General features: G+C 44.7%; 1 protein-coding gene and 2 non-coding genes across 4 annotated transcripts in view; 2 read left to right on the plus strand and 1 right to left on the minus strand.

The window, feature by feature from the left end:
* Positions 1-6102: 6102 nt before the first annotated feature.
* The window catches only part of LOC108297706 (neuroblastoma breakpoint family member 3-like), a 16466-nt gene continuing 5331 nt past the window's right edge, over positions 6103-17237 (minus strand). For both annotated transcript variants that reach the window (XM_037735539.1, XM_037735538.1), the window contains 9 exons: positions 16615-16687; positions 15936-16162; positions 14057-14161; positions 12608-12680; positions 11959-12173; positions 10112-10163; positions 9163-9326; positions 8447-8498; positions 6103-7927 (listed from right to left, as the gene is read on the minus strand). In XM_037735539.1, the coding sequence (XP_037591467.1) occupies positions 7684-7927; positions 8447-8498; positions 9163-9326; positions 10112-10163; positions 11959-12173; positions 12608-12680; positions 14057-14161; positions 15936-16162; positions 16615-16687 (1205 nt within the window). In that variant the 3' untranslated portion in view covers positions 6103-7683. The remainder of the gene's footprint in view (positions 7928-8446; positions 8499-9162; positions 9327-10111; positions 10164-11958; positions 12174-12607; positions 12681-14056; positions 14162-15935; positions 16163-16614; positions 16688-17237) is intronic.
* Positions 10592-10731, plus strand: LOC119469783. The gene has a single exon (XR_005198625.1). It is a non-coding gene; the product is annotated as a U4 spliceosomal RNA (small nuclear RNA).
* On the plus strand, positions 14591-14729 carry LOC119469784. The gene has a single exon (XR_005198626.1). It is a non-coding gene; the product is annotated as a U4 spliceosomal RNA (small nuclear RNA).

Consider the following 17237-nt stretch of genomic DNA (forward strand, 5'->3'; position numbering starts at 1 on the left):
TGAGCCTTGGGAAAGGAGGGGTGAGGGCTCACAGAAGGTAGCTGAGGAATGCAGAAGAGAGAGGGGAAAGAGCAGACAGGAGAAAGGAGAAAAGGAAGGAGGGGGAGAAAGGGTATGTGAGAGCCAGGAATTACCCTGACAGCTCAGTGACTGCTTCCTGCCACCCAGGTTCCCACCGTGGCACCTTCCTGCAGGTGGTTTCCATCCCTTATTGATGGCCTAAGAACTTGGCTTTATGAAAGGCCCCACACTATTTGTCTGGCATGAGTCCTGGCAAAGTTTCTTTTCATCATTTGGGGGATGAAATGGGGATACATAGGTTTGCAAGTGACCAGGACCCAAGTCAGGACCTTGTGGAACCCCTCAGTTAACTGACAAGTAGCCTCCTTCCCCAACTCCCCCTGCAGGAAAGTTGTATGCAAGACGAGGCCTGGAGAAGGCCAGGGCACCCAAAGCCACAAAAATGCCCAGGGATGAGTCCCGGCTGGAGATGCCTTGGCTCATCTGACTGTGCCCTTCCAGGGCACACAGGGCAGGGACTCGGGGGGTCTGGCCAGGAGACTGAGCAAGAGAACCAGGGAGGTTATGCAGCAGGCTTCTGCACAGCAAGGCAGACAGTCCTCTTGGAGCCCCCGCCCCAAGTCAGGTCCTCCACCTCCTCTTCCTAAGGACCCTTCATTGCAGCGAATCTTTTACTAGAACCACAAGCTGATAGCACATAGATGTCAGGGCCCTCATCTGGCCAACCATCTGCAGCTGCCAATGCCCAAGGCAGCCTCCCTCCCTACCAAGACCTGAACTCAGGCCCTTACCTGAAGGAGAAGATGTCCTGTTCTTTCTTTCCCATCAGAACTGCCTGGCCCAGACCCTATCTCTGTCTGGTGACCAGGACAGTCCCCTCACCTGTCTCCCAGGTTGGGGAGTGCAGATTCTCCTAAGCTCCCTGCCCCTGTAAGTCCCCAACAGTCTCATGTGGCTCCAGCTCGCACGGGAATATCCATGGCCATATTTCCAAAAACTCTTTTCCTCCCACTCTGAGTCCATCCTCTACTGCATGTTCCCCTCACAGAGCAGACACTGTTTTCTTCACATCCTCATTTTGCCTGCCCATGCCCCAGACTGACATTTCTTTTTTAGAACTGCTTCTCCCTCTTTGGACAGTGTCTTTCTGGTACTGCCCATGAAGACGTCCCACCCTCCCCTGCTCATGGAGAGTGCCTGACCTGAGCTGGGCCCATCATATCCAGTGCTTACCTGGAATAGGAGAAGACAGGCAGTGTGGCCAAAGATTACAGAAATCTCTGAAGCTCATCCACTTCAGAGAGAGTCCCGGAAGATACTGGTCCTTCATTCCTGCTATGTATATCCAATGTGACTGAACTCTGAATAAAATGTACAAGTCATAATAATGTAGTAATTGACTCAGCAAACTAGGACACAAACATGTTAGAGGGTGAGGTGTTGAGAGGCGTGTTTGGGGGGGGTAGCGATGAGAAAGTATGTGAGGGAGAGATAGGACCGAAACTCAGAAAGCAAAGAGGAATAATAGCTACTTAGAGATAAGGAGCTAAATAATTGCTTATATATGATGAAACTCTGGGAGTACACAGTGGACTGCGGTTTTACTAAACAAATTTTCAAGTATATGTAACTTTGATGAAGTATCTTAAATAAAAATTTTTTTGCCATATATTTATGTGCCATATATTTACATACACATATTTATATTCATTGTATTTTGAATATAAATTTGTATACAGTCATGTTAATCCCTTTTCATTTAAGGATTTGAGTTTGATATCATGCATAAAACATGTCCCCACTGTATGACTACAGAAATCTTGGCAAAAGGAAGTTCAGAGGAAATGGCAGGCAAGTACTACCCAGTTTTGGCCAGAAGATGGAGAAAAAAAAGAATTCTCACAAAATGTTAAAAATGTGCCTTGTTATATCGTCTTTCCACAGTAATTTGAGCAGAAATTAGCAAAATCAGAAATTTTCAAATACCTTGATCTGGCAATTCCGTTTTCAGGTATCTGCGGAGCAGTAGACGGGGGATGCACGACAGATCTATGTGTTGGTCTGATCCCTGCATTTGTGTTTGTAATAATACACATTGGAGCAATTTCATGGCCATCAGGTAGAGAAGGTTTGAAGAATGATCCACTTGTATCAAGAAGGTTGTATAAAAGATCAAAGCCTGATGGAAATGCTGGAGACAACGGCGCTGATAGGAGCTCATGTGTATTGAACAATTACTATGTGACAGGCATTGGGCTCCACGCTTTTCCTGCACAGCTCATTTAAATATTGGACAACCTGAGTATTCTGGTTTAGTGCATGTGACATATAGAAGTGGAGGCACAGAAAATTAATGTGTTAACTTCAAACCCTGGCAGATTAGGTTTCTCCCCCAGAGTCTGTGGCTTCACCAGAGGTGTGACTCAGGTTCCGTCATTCTCCATTTTAGGAATTTCCGGTGTTCCAAATATGAGCAGCTGAGAAAACAAACTCAAAACCCTAAACACCAGGATAAGTAAGGGAAGATATTTGTTGGGGGGAGATTAAAAATGGACTTTTTTTGCCCCAAGCAACAAAGAGGCATGTTGGAAAATAGACAAGAGAGAAGAAGAAGAGAAGTTTGTTGTTGTTGTTATTTTATATAAGATGGGGTTTCACCATGATGCCCAGGCTGGTCTTGAACTCCTGACCTCAGGTGATCCACCCACCTCAGCCTCCCAAAGTGCTAGGATTACAGGTGTGAGCCACAGCGCCTGGCCTCAAGAGAAGTTTTAAGATATATTTGGTACAAGGAAGAGACTCTTCAGATGGAAGGTCATGTCAGCTAGAAACATTCATGTGACTGATGGGCTTGAACCACTGATGTTTCAGTCAACATCCGACAGCACTACCCTAGTGGTCTGGAGACACTGCTTGTGAAACAGTGAAAGCTGTTGCTCAAGTGTGTCATTCATCATGTCAGAGGTTGTCATTTAGTAGTACAGGGAAGTATTCTCTGTTGCCAAGCTCGAGTACCCAGAATCTTCTGTTTTGTTGAAACTTCCTCCCCACCACCAGCCTCTTTAGAAGACTGGGAGCTCTGGAAACATCTAAGCGAAGAGTCCTGTCCTTGTGCATGCTTGGGCATTGATCCAGGCCCAAATCTGTGGGAGACTCCTCCATGCACATTCCAGGTGCCCAGGTGACAGCGGCAGTCTCTAGATCTGGGGTCATCCACTTTCCCATTCCTAGCCCACCTCACCCATCACAAAGCCTGCTCAGGGTTGCCAGAGACTCCAGTGAGCAGGTGCTGATATTTGTGTGTGTGTTTGCCAAAAGAAAACGAGAAATCTGCTGTGTGCCCACCTGGCTGATCCCTCCACCTTTCTAGCCAAGGGCTTCATGAGCCAGGGCCCTTGGGTTTGCTCACAAGGCAGCCCCTCACCTAGTAGGCATTGGTTCATTATGTATATGTATATGTATATGTATATGCATATGTATATGTATATGTGTATGTATATGATCTGCAGGATGTATTCCTTAAATATATATAAATATATAGAATTCCTTAAATATATAATTTTAATAAAATTATTTTTCTTTTTTTTTTTTAAAGATGGGGTTTCACCATGATGGCCAGGCTGGTCTTGAACTTCCAACCTCAGGTGATCCACCCACCTCGGCCTCCTGAAGTGCTAGGATTACAGGCGTGAGCCACCGCGCCTGGCCTAATAAAATTTTTTTAAAAGAGTACTTTTCAATAGCACTAGGAAATATAAACTATATAGCAAAGATGTGAAAGCCAGCCAGGCTCAGCTTCAAATCCCAGCAACTTGGAAGGCTGTGGCAGGAGGGTCGCTGTTGCTCAGAAATTTAAAACTAGCCTGGGCAACATAGTGAGACCTCATCTCTACTGAAAACTATAAAAATTATCCAGGTGTGGTGGTGTGAGCCTGTGGCCCCAGGTGCTCAGTGGATGAGGCCCTAAGATCTCATGGGCCTGAGAATTCCATGCTGCAGTGAGCTGGGACTGTGCCCCTGTACTCCAGCCTGAGAGAAAGAGTGAGATTCTGTCTAGAAACAAATGAGGAAAAAAAAAAAGATGTGAAAGCCTGTATATTGAAGACTACCAGGTATTGCTGAGAGCAGTTAAAGACCTTTGGAATAGAGGATGTTCCTTCTTGCATTTCAAGATTGCTTTTGTTTTGGGGGCACACTTGCTATTTCTTAGGAATATGAAGTTCTTCTCAGCCATTCCTATAAAAAGGGCCATTTTGAGAAAGTTGTATTGAATCTGTGGATTGCTTTGAGTTGTATTTTTATCTTAACCATGTTACATCTTTTAACCCATGGACACAAATATCTTTCCACTTATTTAGGTCTTCTTTAATCTCCTTGAGCAATGTTCACAGAACTGGAAATAAACAACTTAAACTTCATATGGAACCAGAAAAGAGCACACATAGCCATGACAATCCTAAGAAAAAAGAACAAATCTGGAGGCATCACACTACCTGACCTCAAACTATACTACAGGGCTACAATAATCAAAACAGCATGGTACTGATACCAGAACAGAGATATAGACCGACAGAACAGAACAGAGGCCTCAGAAGTAACACCACACATCTACAACCATCTGATCTCTGACAAATCTGAGAAAAACAAGCAATGGGGAAAGGATTCCCTGTTTAATAAATTGTGTTGGGGAAACTGGCTAGCCATGTGCAGAAAGCTAAAACTGGACCCCTTCCTTACACTTTATACAAAAATTAACTCCAGATAAATGAAAGATTTAAACATAAGACCTAACACCGTAAAAACCCATGAAGAAAACCTAGGAAATACCATGCAAGACATAGGCATAGGCAAGGACTTCATGACTTAAACACCAAAAGCATTGGAAACAAAAGCCAAAATAGACATAATAGATCTAATTAAACTTAAGAACTTCTGCACAGCAAAAAAAAAACAATCATTAGAGTGAACCAGAAACCAACAAAATGGGAAAAAAATTTTGCAAGTTACCCATCTGACAAAAAACTAATAATCAGAATCTATAAAGAACCAAAACAACTATACGAGAGAAAAAGCAACCCCATCAAAGAGTAGGCAAAGGCTATGAACAGACACTTTTCAAAAGAAGACATTTATGTGGCCAAGAAACATAAGAAAAAATGCTCATCATCACTGGTCATTAGAAAAATGCAAATCAAAATCACATTGAGATACCATCTCACGCCAGTTAGAATGGTGATCATTAAAAACTCAGGAGACAACAGATGCTGGAGAGGATGTGGAGAATTAGGAATGCCCCTACACTGTTGGTGGGAATATAAATTACTTCAATCATTGTGGAAGACAGTGTGGCGATTCCTCAAGGATCTAGAAATAGAAATAACATTTGATCCAGTAATCTCATTACTGGGTATATACCCAAAGGATTATAAATCCTTCTATTATAAAGACACATGCACACGTATGTTCATTGTAGCACTGTTTACAATAGCAAAGATGTATAACCAACCTAAATGCCCATCAATAACACAATGGATAGAGAAAAAGTTGCACATACACACCATGGAATACTATGCAGCCATAAAAAAGGATGAGTTCATGTCGTTTGCAGGGACATGGATGAAGCTGGAAACCATCATTCTCAGCAAACTGACACAAGAACAGAAAACCAAACACCACATGTTTTCACTCATAAGAGAATGCTGAACAATGAGAACACAAGGACACAGGAGGGGAATATCACAAACTGAGGTCTGTTGAGGGTGGGGGGTGAGGGAGGGATAGCAGGGGATGGGAATATTGAGAAAAAATAGCATTAGGACAAATACCTAACGTAAGTGATGGAAGGATGGAGGCAGCAAACCACCACGGCATGTGTATACCTATGTAACGATCCTGCAAGATCTGCACATGCACCCCAGAACTTAAGGTAAAATAAAGAAAAAAAGAAAAGAAAAAGAAGACATCATCCCAGGGTGATGTGGTTTGCTCCCAGTAATTTGAAATATTTAAAGAATGGTTAAATGATCACTTGACAGTTATACTATAAACAGAAATAAGATACACAGAGTTAAACATCATTACTTTGAGAAGATAAATTTCAATGTCATTTTCAATCTTGAAAATCTTTCGTTTTATTTTGAAAAAAAAAAATCACCAATCTTAAAAAGATCACTGCAAAACAAAGGGATTATAGTCCATTTGCTTTTTCAAATAATAAACCTGGAAATATGTTCGTATGTATGTCAACAGTCAATGTAGTGTGGCATATTAAGAACTGACTTCCATATAATAGGTAAGTTTAGAGAAATTACATTTCATGAGAAAATGTTTTATGAATTTTAATGGGGTATGTTTATTTAAATCTAATTTTCGATTCTGTTTTGGGAAATAGTTGTCTGTTTCTTTTAGTGTATTCTCCTTCCTGTCCACGTATGTGGAATTACCTATTCTCCTCTCTTTTGAAATAGTCAAAAGACTCAAAGAGAACGGCCTGGGCTTTGCATGTCCTTAGTCTGATAGACATTTCCCTGGCTGCTCACATGAATAGATACTAGCAGCTAACTAAGAAAACTACATCTCTTGTCAGCCAGAAATTAACGAAGACTTCAAAATCAGTGAATTCTCTGTTTTTCTGTGGCCTTATGTGCTGACAGTCTTATCTTAAGAGAAAAAATTTTAATAGTATAGATTAAAAGTAACTTTGCAAAAATTAAAATGCAGGCAGGGAATTTTTTTTCCAACAACAGAAACTAGGAAAAGCAAAGACACAGTAAAAATTGAAAATTTCCAGTAAAGAGATATAATAATTGACACCGCCAGGGATGATCAATGAATAAAATGTTTAGGGGATGATCATTTGAACACAGCATATTAATACTTTTAAAAACCATTTTTCCAATTACTTCACTATAAATAAGGTATCTCTGAAAGGTACAGATATGGCATCACGATGATGGTGATAGACAAATGGTGGAACAGTCCTGGTACCACGATCATGGTGATAGACAAATGGTGGAACAGTCCTGGTACCATGATCATGGTGATAGACAAATGGTGGAACAGTACTGGTATCACGATCATGGTGGTAGACAATTGGTGGAACAGTCCCAGTACCACGATCATGGTGATAGGCAAATGCTGGAACAGTCCTGGTACCATGATCATGGTGGTAGACACATGGGACTGTATCTGTCTGCAGATGTGTGAGGTAGCATTGACCCTGCAGTGTTCCCGGAAAAACACTTTTAGGCTGAATTTAATCATGAGGACATTTTCAGAAAACTTCAGAGTATAGACCATTGAGCCAGACAGCTGACGTGTCCTCTACAAACAAGCCCATGTCACCACCATCAATGACAACAACAAAAAGGTGAGGAGACACTTTGGGTTCAAAAGAAGTAAAGAAATGTAGCTACATTAGGTTTTGACTCTTTTTCAACCCAAAGTATCTCTTCTCCTTTTAGTTGTGTGATTTGTGGTGACAAATACTTTTAAAAACCATTTGTTTTTTTAAAGGAGACAGGTCAGTCGTCCTGCTCACTGCTCTACATTATGAAGTTGTCTGGAGATTACCTCAGGCTATGAAACTCAGACTAAGCGTTTCAGCAAGAACATGGTGTTGTTCATACTCTGCACCGGCAGAGTCCCAGGTGACATGTTGTCTTAGTGTGGGAATATGACCCCTATCCGGGAGACCAGGTGGAGTCTTATCACTGTCATAGTAAGAAATCTACTGTCCATGTCCAAAGTCAAGCGAACATGCTCTTCCACAAGTAAAAAAATGGCATATGTGTAATCCTGGCATGTGTAGTAAAACTCAGGATAAGCTGTATACATTGAATACAATATATCCAGTGAGTACCGGAAGACTTCAGGCTCTTCTGCTTCCACCAGCTCCATGCTGAGCCTAGAAAAGGAGGAAAAACCAAAGAATAAGTCAGGGAAAATAAGACACCGCAGAGCCCCAACTAGATTTCATGGGTAGCACAAGAAAGTGGTTAATAAAGAAAAAACATAGATCCATTAATTACGTAACAAATTATTGCCTTATATTGGGATGGGCAAGAGTAGGGTAAAAAGAATGAAAGAGAAAGAGAGAGAGAGAAAGTAAGCTCAGTGAACCGTCCAGGTGACACACTGATGAGGGAGTAAAAGGACACTCTGAGTTAGTGCCCTCAGGACACACAGAGGACACAGATCATAAAAACCAGTATGGTCAACCTACAGTAGTTAGTACATGAAAATGGGAGGAAGAAATGGAAACCTAAATATCTACTGCAATGAAAACCAACAGCAATGTTAGTAGGAATAGTTCAGGCTTCGTTGAAAACACGGTATCGATATTGTCAGCCCACTCTGTGTTCCCTGGACCTGGCATCTCCAGGTGTCAACACAAAATTAGCTGTTCACAATTACTCAGAGTTACCTGGGGCATGGTGGGCCTTGACCTTCTTCCTCTTCTTGGTCATTTTTAATCTCTGCAATAAATTCAGACAGGGACAGACAAAATAAGCCAATTCCCCTACACCCATAACAGTCCACTGTCCAATCCCTGCACAGAGACCTCAGGCTCCCCAGCATGAGAACAGGATAATGTTAGAGATGGACTTCAGGAGGTCTGAAGGCCAATCATGATAGAGATTCCTTGGTTTGTGTCTCAGAACCAATGGTGAAATGTCTCTATTCTGGTAGACCATTATCCTTTTATCCCAAGTTTGTACAAACAGTTACACCAAGTTTGTACAAGCAGGGAAGAACCTGACAGACATGCTTGGGGAACAAAACTCATGAGGAACTTGGTAGCTGGCAAGAGACATTGAATCCAGATTGACAGACAACTCGTGGGCATGCGCTGCATAGCTCGGTGTGAGTGTGCAACACCTGCCTTGGGTTTCAATGTCCTGACAGTCGATCCAGGGTGCGACAGGCACGGCCTGAGACTAGAGAGAGAGCAAAGCTCACTAACACCCCATGTCCGTGCTTCAGACTGGAATCCAGAGTGACTGAAATCTACACTGATGTACAGGTTCAGCCCACAGTGATGACAACTCTCAGGCCAGCCAGGGGAGCAATGCCCAAAGACTATGGGGTCTATCTGGGACACAAAATGGAGCTTCATCGCCTTCACAATGGAGTACTCACTGTCTATGTCACGAGCCAAGTCGACTTGCTGATCCTCTAATAAGTGTAAGCTGCTCCTGTAAGGCTCATTGAAGGCAGATGTGCCAGGAGGAACTGAGAGAGTCAAATAACCTTCATCCCAGGACTCCTGGGGGGCTTCCTCCTCCACAGACTCCTGCAGATTCCTGATGAGCCAGGTAGGACAGGGTGACAGAAGAGTAAACCAACAGAGATTAGACAACAAAGTCTCCCAGCTGATCTGATGGAAGTCAGAATGGAGTGGTCTCAGAAAGCAAAGGCATTTCTCCTTCAAGAGAAAAAAAAACCATCCTTCTAAATGCAGGGTTGAGGGTGACTACCGTGGGGACAGGGCACAAATGAGCAGCAGGTGCTCAGAGTATTTGCACAGATGAGCCACCGCAGGCCACCCAGACTCCCTGTAAACTCTCATCATGATCTGCAGCACGAGAACTAACACGGGGCTTCAACTGCCTCGCATAAGTTGTGTTGAATTTTACATGCAGCATTCAAGTGAACAGAGCTCTTGAGGCATTTCAGACACCCAGATCTTGGGTTATAAGGGCCTCCTTTTTCCAGTATTTTGATATCAAATGTATATTTTTTGAATTTCTTCTCTTCACAAATCCTAGCAAACGCTAACAAGAAATACGCAGAAAGCATATATGCGTCTCTCCCTGGAATTAAACACATGGGAGAGAACAGGTGAAACCAGGAAATCCCTGTTTGCTGAGTTCACCTGGCTCATCTGATTGCAGGCTCCTATCTTAGAAGGACTAAGAAATTCAAACCTACACCAGTGCCACAAATCACCCACAACACTGTCAATAAGGACAATTTGTAGCTGGGTGAATGGAAGAAAGTGTTCTAGTCATCACTTCCCTGTTTTCCCTGGATCTGTGGTCTCCAGGTGTCACTACTGAACTAACAGCCCACAACTCCACCGCGTTACCTGGGGGGCACTGGCCCTTTTTCTTCCTCTTCCTCATCATCACTTTGAATTTCTGTAAATGAATTCAGAGAAGCAGGTCACATTAAGCACATCACACTTCACACAAGACCAAATCAGTGTTTAGTCATAGCACAAGCACAGAAATGTTCTCAGGCAAGAATACAAATTCTCACAGGCAGATGCTAGGGTGCTCTAGATGAAGCCTGGTGAGTAGATGAGCCTGCTTTCCAGATGCACAGACCAAAATCTCCCTCTACGGGTAGACCATAATGCAATATTCTCTCCCTCAGTCTGTGCAAAGTTAAACCAAATTTTTTCCCAGAAAATCTCCAAAAGTTAGTCAAACTATTTTCTGGCAGTGTTGCTGCAATATTGACATATCTCACCAGGTAGCAAGGTCATTGAATAGTTAGAGGCATCTATGCATGAAACTGGACAATATGTAAACTCTAACCACACTTGCTTGAAAAAGAATCTGTGAGCTTTGCGCAGTGGCAGTATCATAGCCAATGAGGTTTATCCGAGATGAGATTATCGCTAATTGAAAACTTTCCCCAATACCCCGCCATGATGACATGCAAATAGAGTCACCATTGACAATTTTTGACAGTCCCTAGGGAGAAGGAATAAAAAAAGACAAAACAAAAACAAACAAAAAAAATTTGTCTCAGACCAATGGTGAAATGTGAACCGGGCATCGTGGCTCACGCCTGTAATCCCAGCACTCTGAAAGGCTGAGGTGAGCACCTCACGAAGTCAGGAGATTGGGACCATCCTGGCTAACACGGTGAAAGCCTGTCTCTACTAAAAATACAAAGAAATTAACTGGGCATGGTGGCACACGTCTACAGTCTCAGCTACTCGGGAGGCTGAGGCGGCACAATCGTCTGAACCCAGGGGGCAGAGGTTGCAGTGACCTGAGATCGTGCAGCTGAACTCCAGCCTGAATAACAGAGGGAGACTCCACCTCCAAGAAAAAGAAAAAACAAAATCCGTGATTTGAAAGGACAAAGTAGGTGAAAAATTTAAGGTCAGGAGTTCAAGACTAGCCCGGCCAATATGGTGAAACCTCGTCTCTACTAAAAATACAAAAATTAGCTAGGTGTGGTGGTGAGCACCTGTGGTCCCAGCTACTCAGGAGGCACAGGCAGGAGAATCAGTGGAGTCTGCAAAGTGGAGCTGCAGTAAGCCAAGATGGTGCCACTGCACTTCAGCCTGGATGACAAAAAAAGACTCCATCTCAACAACAGCAAACAATATGGGACGCTACGAAGAAAAATCAGACCGGCCCTTGCACTGATGGGGTGGAGAGCCGGGCTGAGCCTTGCTTCACGGAAACACATCGGCAAGGTAAAGAGGAAATGTTTTCATCCTGGTTTCAAGGTGACTGTGCAGCTAAGCAAGCTGACTCAAAAGAGATCAAGACCGACACTCAGAGCAGTGAAACCTCGGGAACAATATCTCCAAATAAAAAAGCAAGGCTCCCAGTTTCCTTACAAAGAAATGGAAACTCCATGAACATCATTCAGGGACAGATGACATAATGACAGGAGATGAGAGATACCGACTCAAAGCTAGGAGACCTGACAGACACCTACTGTACACCTCCTGCACTCAGGTGACCATGAGATTGTCACATGGGCCTGGGGTCTGGTAACTTGATACTCGGGCCAGGGAGACAAATGCAGGGCATGAGCTGAGGAAGAGATAACAATTCCCTGATATCTGTTTTTAGTGTCCCATCATATGTATCTATTCAAACCGATTTGTGTGTATAGAGCCTGTCTTCAGAGGTGATCTTCCTCAGCCTAGACAGAGGTACCAAAATCAAGGAATGTAGAGGTCACCTGAAAGAATGATTAGCGCATCCTCCACTACATCATGAGACGATTCACTCTCTACAACCAGCGCAGAATCGACGCTGTCTTCCTCAAATGTGATTTCATTGGTGTCTCTGGGAGGCTGGCTGGAGTCAGGAGGGCCATAGCTATTTGAACGAGTGACGACACATTCCTCCAGTGAGTCCTCAGGGACTTTCTTGACTTCAATCTTCTGCACCTCTCTGATGAGCCAGATGGGATAAAGATGACAGAAGATTAAACAAAGGGGGATTGGACAGGAGGAATAAGAGAGGGGTCTCAGAAGGCAAATGGGAGGTTCCCTTTGAGAAGAAACAGGCAATCCTCCTCTCTGCAACACAGCATGGCTGCCATGGGAACCGGAGAGGAAGAGAGCAGCTGGTATTCATCACACTGGGCAGAAAGGAGCTGAGGAGAACAGAGACTCAGTTATCCCTGCATAATTCAGACACGGCACTCAGCACATACAAAGAACCACAACAGCTGCCACACCCTGCGTCTAAGTTGGGCTGAACTGAATATATTGTGGCCAAGGGAATGCAGGCTTTTGGCCCATGGGAGATGCCAGAGAGGGTGAGATTCTAGAACTTTTCCATACTTTACCACCCATTACTTCCTCCTGATTCTTCAGTGTTACCTGGGGGCACATGACTCCTGTATTTCCTCAGCCTCCACGACATGAACATCTTCATCCTCATCTTTTTCATTTTCTGCAAGTACAGATGTGTTCGTTCAGATATTTCCCGTTTCACACTCTGCAAGCATATTCAGCCCAATGTGCACAGGGACATGAACGTCTGTGTGTGGGTCCCTGTTCTACTGAAAGCTCTCATGTTTTCTCTGTAACAAAACGCCCTGGCATGGTTTCTTGATCCACCAGGCAATGCGTTTCTGATCCGGAGGCTCACCGTCAAGATGAGGCCAAATGTTGAAAAGACCTTCTGCTCCCACATCACTGGAGGCTTGTGCAGCCTCTCTCTGGAATTTGGCAGCTTTCTCCCCCAACCTGACACATATCTGATGCCCAGGGCCAGGGTTGCCTTCCTGTCACAGTGCACATTTACAACCTATTTCTTTCTCTTAGGAGAGGACAAACAAACTTGTCCCACAATCCTCTGCACATCAGGTGACGTCACAGGCCGTCCAAGTGGCTTCTGCTATGGTATTCAGGGACATTCTCTCCACAGGGAGTGCTCCAGTCTGAACCGCTTCCTAACACCAAATGCCCACACATCAAGTGCTGTCTCCAACACCACACAGCCAGGGGCTTTATCTCATTTTGATAAGCGGTCATAAGTGTTCGCACGTTTGAAGACTTCAGACACTGCAAGACGTCTGCCTTTGCAGATGGAGAGAGAGAAATTTGCCTGACTTTGCAGATGGAGGGACAGAAAGTCAGGAAGGAGAAATCAATTGCTCACTGACAGTTACTAAAAACACTGCTGAAGATACAGCCTGGGAACCTTCATTCTTAATCCCGAGCTCTTTCCACTCCAACAACCGCCCTCCTGTCACAGCTTCCTTTTAGTCCTTTACAACTGGACAGATGCTGCCCCTTGTTCCAAAGAACACCTCCCATCAGATTATGTAAGGAGCAGAGTGCTCTTTAAGCTCCCGCAGTGGGTTCTGTGTGCTATCACTGTATTTCCCCCAGGCCCCCAGAACACAGCTTTCCCTACTTGACCTTAGCAGAAACCTGAACTGAATGGCAGTTCATGAGCCTCAGGCATTTCGACCAAGAGACTAGATGCTACTTGTCTGCAGGATTTTCTGTGGTACAGAGAGGATTCCTGTGAACATGATTTGGCCTCTTGCTGAGAAAAACAGGTGGTTCTGTGCCTGTGTCAGGAATCAATGGCTGAGATTTTACCCTGAGTCCCACACCCACCTTACTGCAGACGTGGAAAAGTGGCTACATGCTTTGGCCTCTCTCATTCATTTTTATAAAATGTTAAAATACAAATTTATATTTGCCTAGAAGTATGGGGAAAATGAAATAAATTCTGATGAAGAGAGTGTTCAGTTTCTCAGACAAAACACAGAACACTCTTCAGCACTTCTGTGATGGTGAACCTACAGAACTTACCTTCCGTCTTCAGCCGGCAGCCCAGGTCGTAGGCTGCTTGACTCATAAGAAGTTTATTTTGGCTGTCTCCGTATTGCCGGTCCTCCTCATGATCTTTTCGATCTTCTGTAAGCAAATTCAGAAAAGCAGGTCACATTAAGAAAATCACACTTCACATAAGACCAAACCAGTGTTTAGTCATAGCACGAGCACAGAATTGTTCTCAGGGCAAGAATACAAATTCTGACAGGGAGATTCTAGGGTGCCCTGGATGAAGCCTGGTGAGTAGATGAGCCTGCTTTCCAGATGCACAGGTGAAAATCTCCCTGTACAGGTGGACCATAGTGCTATATTCTCTGCCTGAGTCTACGCAAAGTTAAACCAAATTTTTTCCCAGAAAATATCCAAAAATTAGTCAAACTGTTTTCTGGGAGTGTTGCTGCAATACTGACTTATCTCACCAGGTAGCAAGGTCATTGAATGGTCAGAGGCATCTATACATGAAACTGGACAATATGTAAATTCTAACCACACTAGCTTGAAAAAGAATCTGCGAGCTTTGCGCAGTGGCAGTACCGTAGCCAATGAGTTTTATCTGAGATGAGATTATTGCTCATTGAAAACTTTCCCCAATAACCCGCCGTGATGACATGCAATAGTCAGCATTGACAATTTTGGACAGTCTCTAGGGAGAAGGAATAAAAAAAGATGAAACAAAAGCAAAGAAAGAAGAATCTGTGGGCCGGGCATGGTGGCTCCTGCCTGTAATCCCAGCACTCTGAAAGGCCGAGGTGAGCACTTCACGAGGTCAGGGGGTCGGGACCATCCTGGCTAACACGGTGAAAGCCTGTCTCTACTAAAAATACAAAGAAATTAGCTGGGCATGGCGGCACGCGCCTACAGTCTCAGCTACTCAGGAGGCTGAGGGAGCACAATCGTCTGAACCCAGGGGACAGAGGTTGCAGTGACCTGAGATCGTGCAACTCAACTCCAGCCTGAATAACAGAGGGAGACTCCATCTCAAAAAAAAGAAAAAGCAAAATCCATGATTTCAAAGTACAAGGTGGGTGAAAAATTGAAGGTCTGGAGTTCAACTCCAGCCTGGCCAATAAGGCGAAACCTCATCTCTACTAACAATACAAAAATTAGCTAGGTGTGGTGGTGAGCACCTGTGGTCCCCGCTACTCAGGAGGCAGAGGCAGGAGAATCACTGGAGTCCGTGAAGTGCAGATTGCAGTAAGCCAAGATGATGCCACTGCACTCTAGCCTGGGTGACAAAATAAGACTCCAACCCAACAACAGCAAACAATTATGTGATGCTACGAAGAAAAATCAGAACGGCCATTGCACTGATGGGGTGGAGAGCCGGGCTGAGCCTTGCTTCATGGAAACACATCAGCAAGGTAAAGAGGAAATGTTTTCATCCTGGTTTCAAGGTGACTGTGCAGCTAAGCAAGCTGACTCAAAACAGATCAAGACCGACGCTCGGGGCAGTGAAACCTGGGGAACAATATGGCCAAATAAATAGGCAAGGCTCCCAGTTTCCTTAAAAAGAAATGGAAACTCCATGAACATCGTTCAGGGACAGATGACAGAATGACAGGAGATGGGAGATACTGACTCAAAGCTAGGAGACCTGACAGACACCTACTGTACACCTCCTGCACTCAGGTGACCATGAGTTTGTCACACTGGCCTGGGGTCTGGTAACTTGATGCTTGGGCCTCGGAGACAAACGCATGGCATGAGCTGAGGAAGGGATAAAAATTCCCTGATATCTGCGTTTAGTATCCCATCATACATTTTTATTCAAACTGATTTGTGTGTATAGAGCCTGTCTTCAGAGCTGATCTTCCTCAGCCTAGACAGAGGTACCAAAAACAAGGAATGTAGGGGTCACCTGAAAGAATGATTAGAGCATCCTCCACTGCATCACGGGACGATGGACTCTCTACAACCAGTGCAGAGTTGAGGTTGTCTTCCTCAAATGGGATTTCATTGGTGTCTCCGTATGGAGGCTGGCTGGAGTCAGAAGGGCCGTAGATATTTGAACGAGTGATGACACATTCCTCCGGTGAGTCTTCAAGGACTCTCTTGACATCCACCTTCGGCACCTCCCCGATGAGCCTGAGGGTATCGAAATGACAAAAGATTAAACAAAGGGGGATTGGACCCCGGGAACCCCTGGCCGGTTTTCACAGGAGGAATAAGAGAGGGCCCTCAGAAGGCAAATGGGAGGTTCCCTTTGAGAGGAAACAGGCAATCCTCCTCTCTGCCACAGAGCATGGCTGCCATGGGAAACCGGAGGGAAAGAGAGCGGCTGGTATTCGTCACACTGGGCAGAAAGGAGCTGAGAAGAGCAGAGACTCAGTTATCCCTGCATAGTTCAGACACGGCACTCGGCACACACAAAGAACCGCGACAGCTGCCACACCCTGTGTCTAAGTTGGGTTGAACTGAACGTATTGTGGCCAAGGGAATGGAGGCTTTGGGCCCATGGGAGATGCCAGAGAGGGTGAGATTCTAGAACTTTTCCATACTTTACCACCCACTACTTGCTCCTGATTATTCAGCGTTACCTGGGGGCACGTGACTCCTGTATTTGCTCAGACTCTGTAACATGAACATCTTCATCCTCCTCTTGGTCATTTTCTGCAAGTACAGATGTGTTCGTTCAGATATTTCCCGTTTCACACTCTGCAAGGACAGTCAACCCAATGTGCACAGGGACATGAACGTCTGCGTGTGGGTCCCTGTTCTACTGAAAGCTCTCATGGTTTCTCTTTAACAAAACGCCCTGGCATGGTTTCCTGATCCACCAGGCAATGTGTTTCTGATCCGGAGGCTCACCGTCAAGATGAGGCCAAATGTTCAAAAGACCTTCTGCTCCCACATCACCGGAGGCCTATGCAGCCTCTTTCTGGACTTTGGCAGCTGACTCCCCCATCCTGACACAGATCTGATGCCCAGGGACAGGGTTGCCTTCCTGTCACAGTTCACATTTAAAACCTGTTTCTTGGCCGGGCACGGTGGCTCACGCCTGTAATCCCAGCACTTTGGGAGGCCGAGGCGGGTGGATCACGAGGTCAAGAGATCGAGACCATCCTGGTGAACACGGTGAAACCCCGTCTCTACTAAAAACTACAAAAAATTGGCTGGGCATGGTGGCGCGTGCCTGTAATCCCAGCTACTCAGGAGGCTG

The sequence above is a fragment of the Cebus imitator genome, unplaced genomic scaffold, assembly GCF_001604975.1.
Source record: "Cebus imitator isolate Cc_AM_T3 unplaced genomic scaffold, Cebus_imitator-1.0 Scaffold831, whole genome shotgun sequence".
In the NCBI taxonomy this organism is placed as follows: Eukaryota; Metazoa; Chordata; class Mammalia; order Primates; family Cebidae; genus Cebus; species Cebus imitator.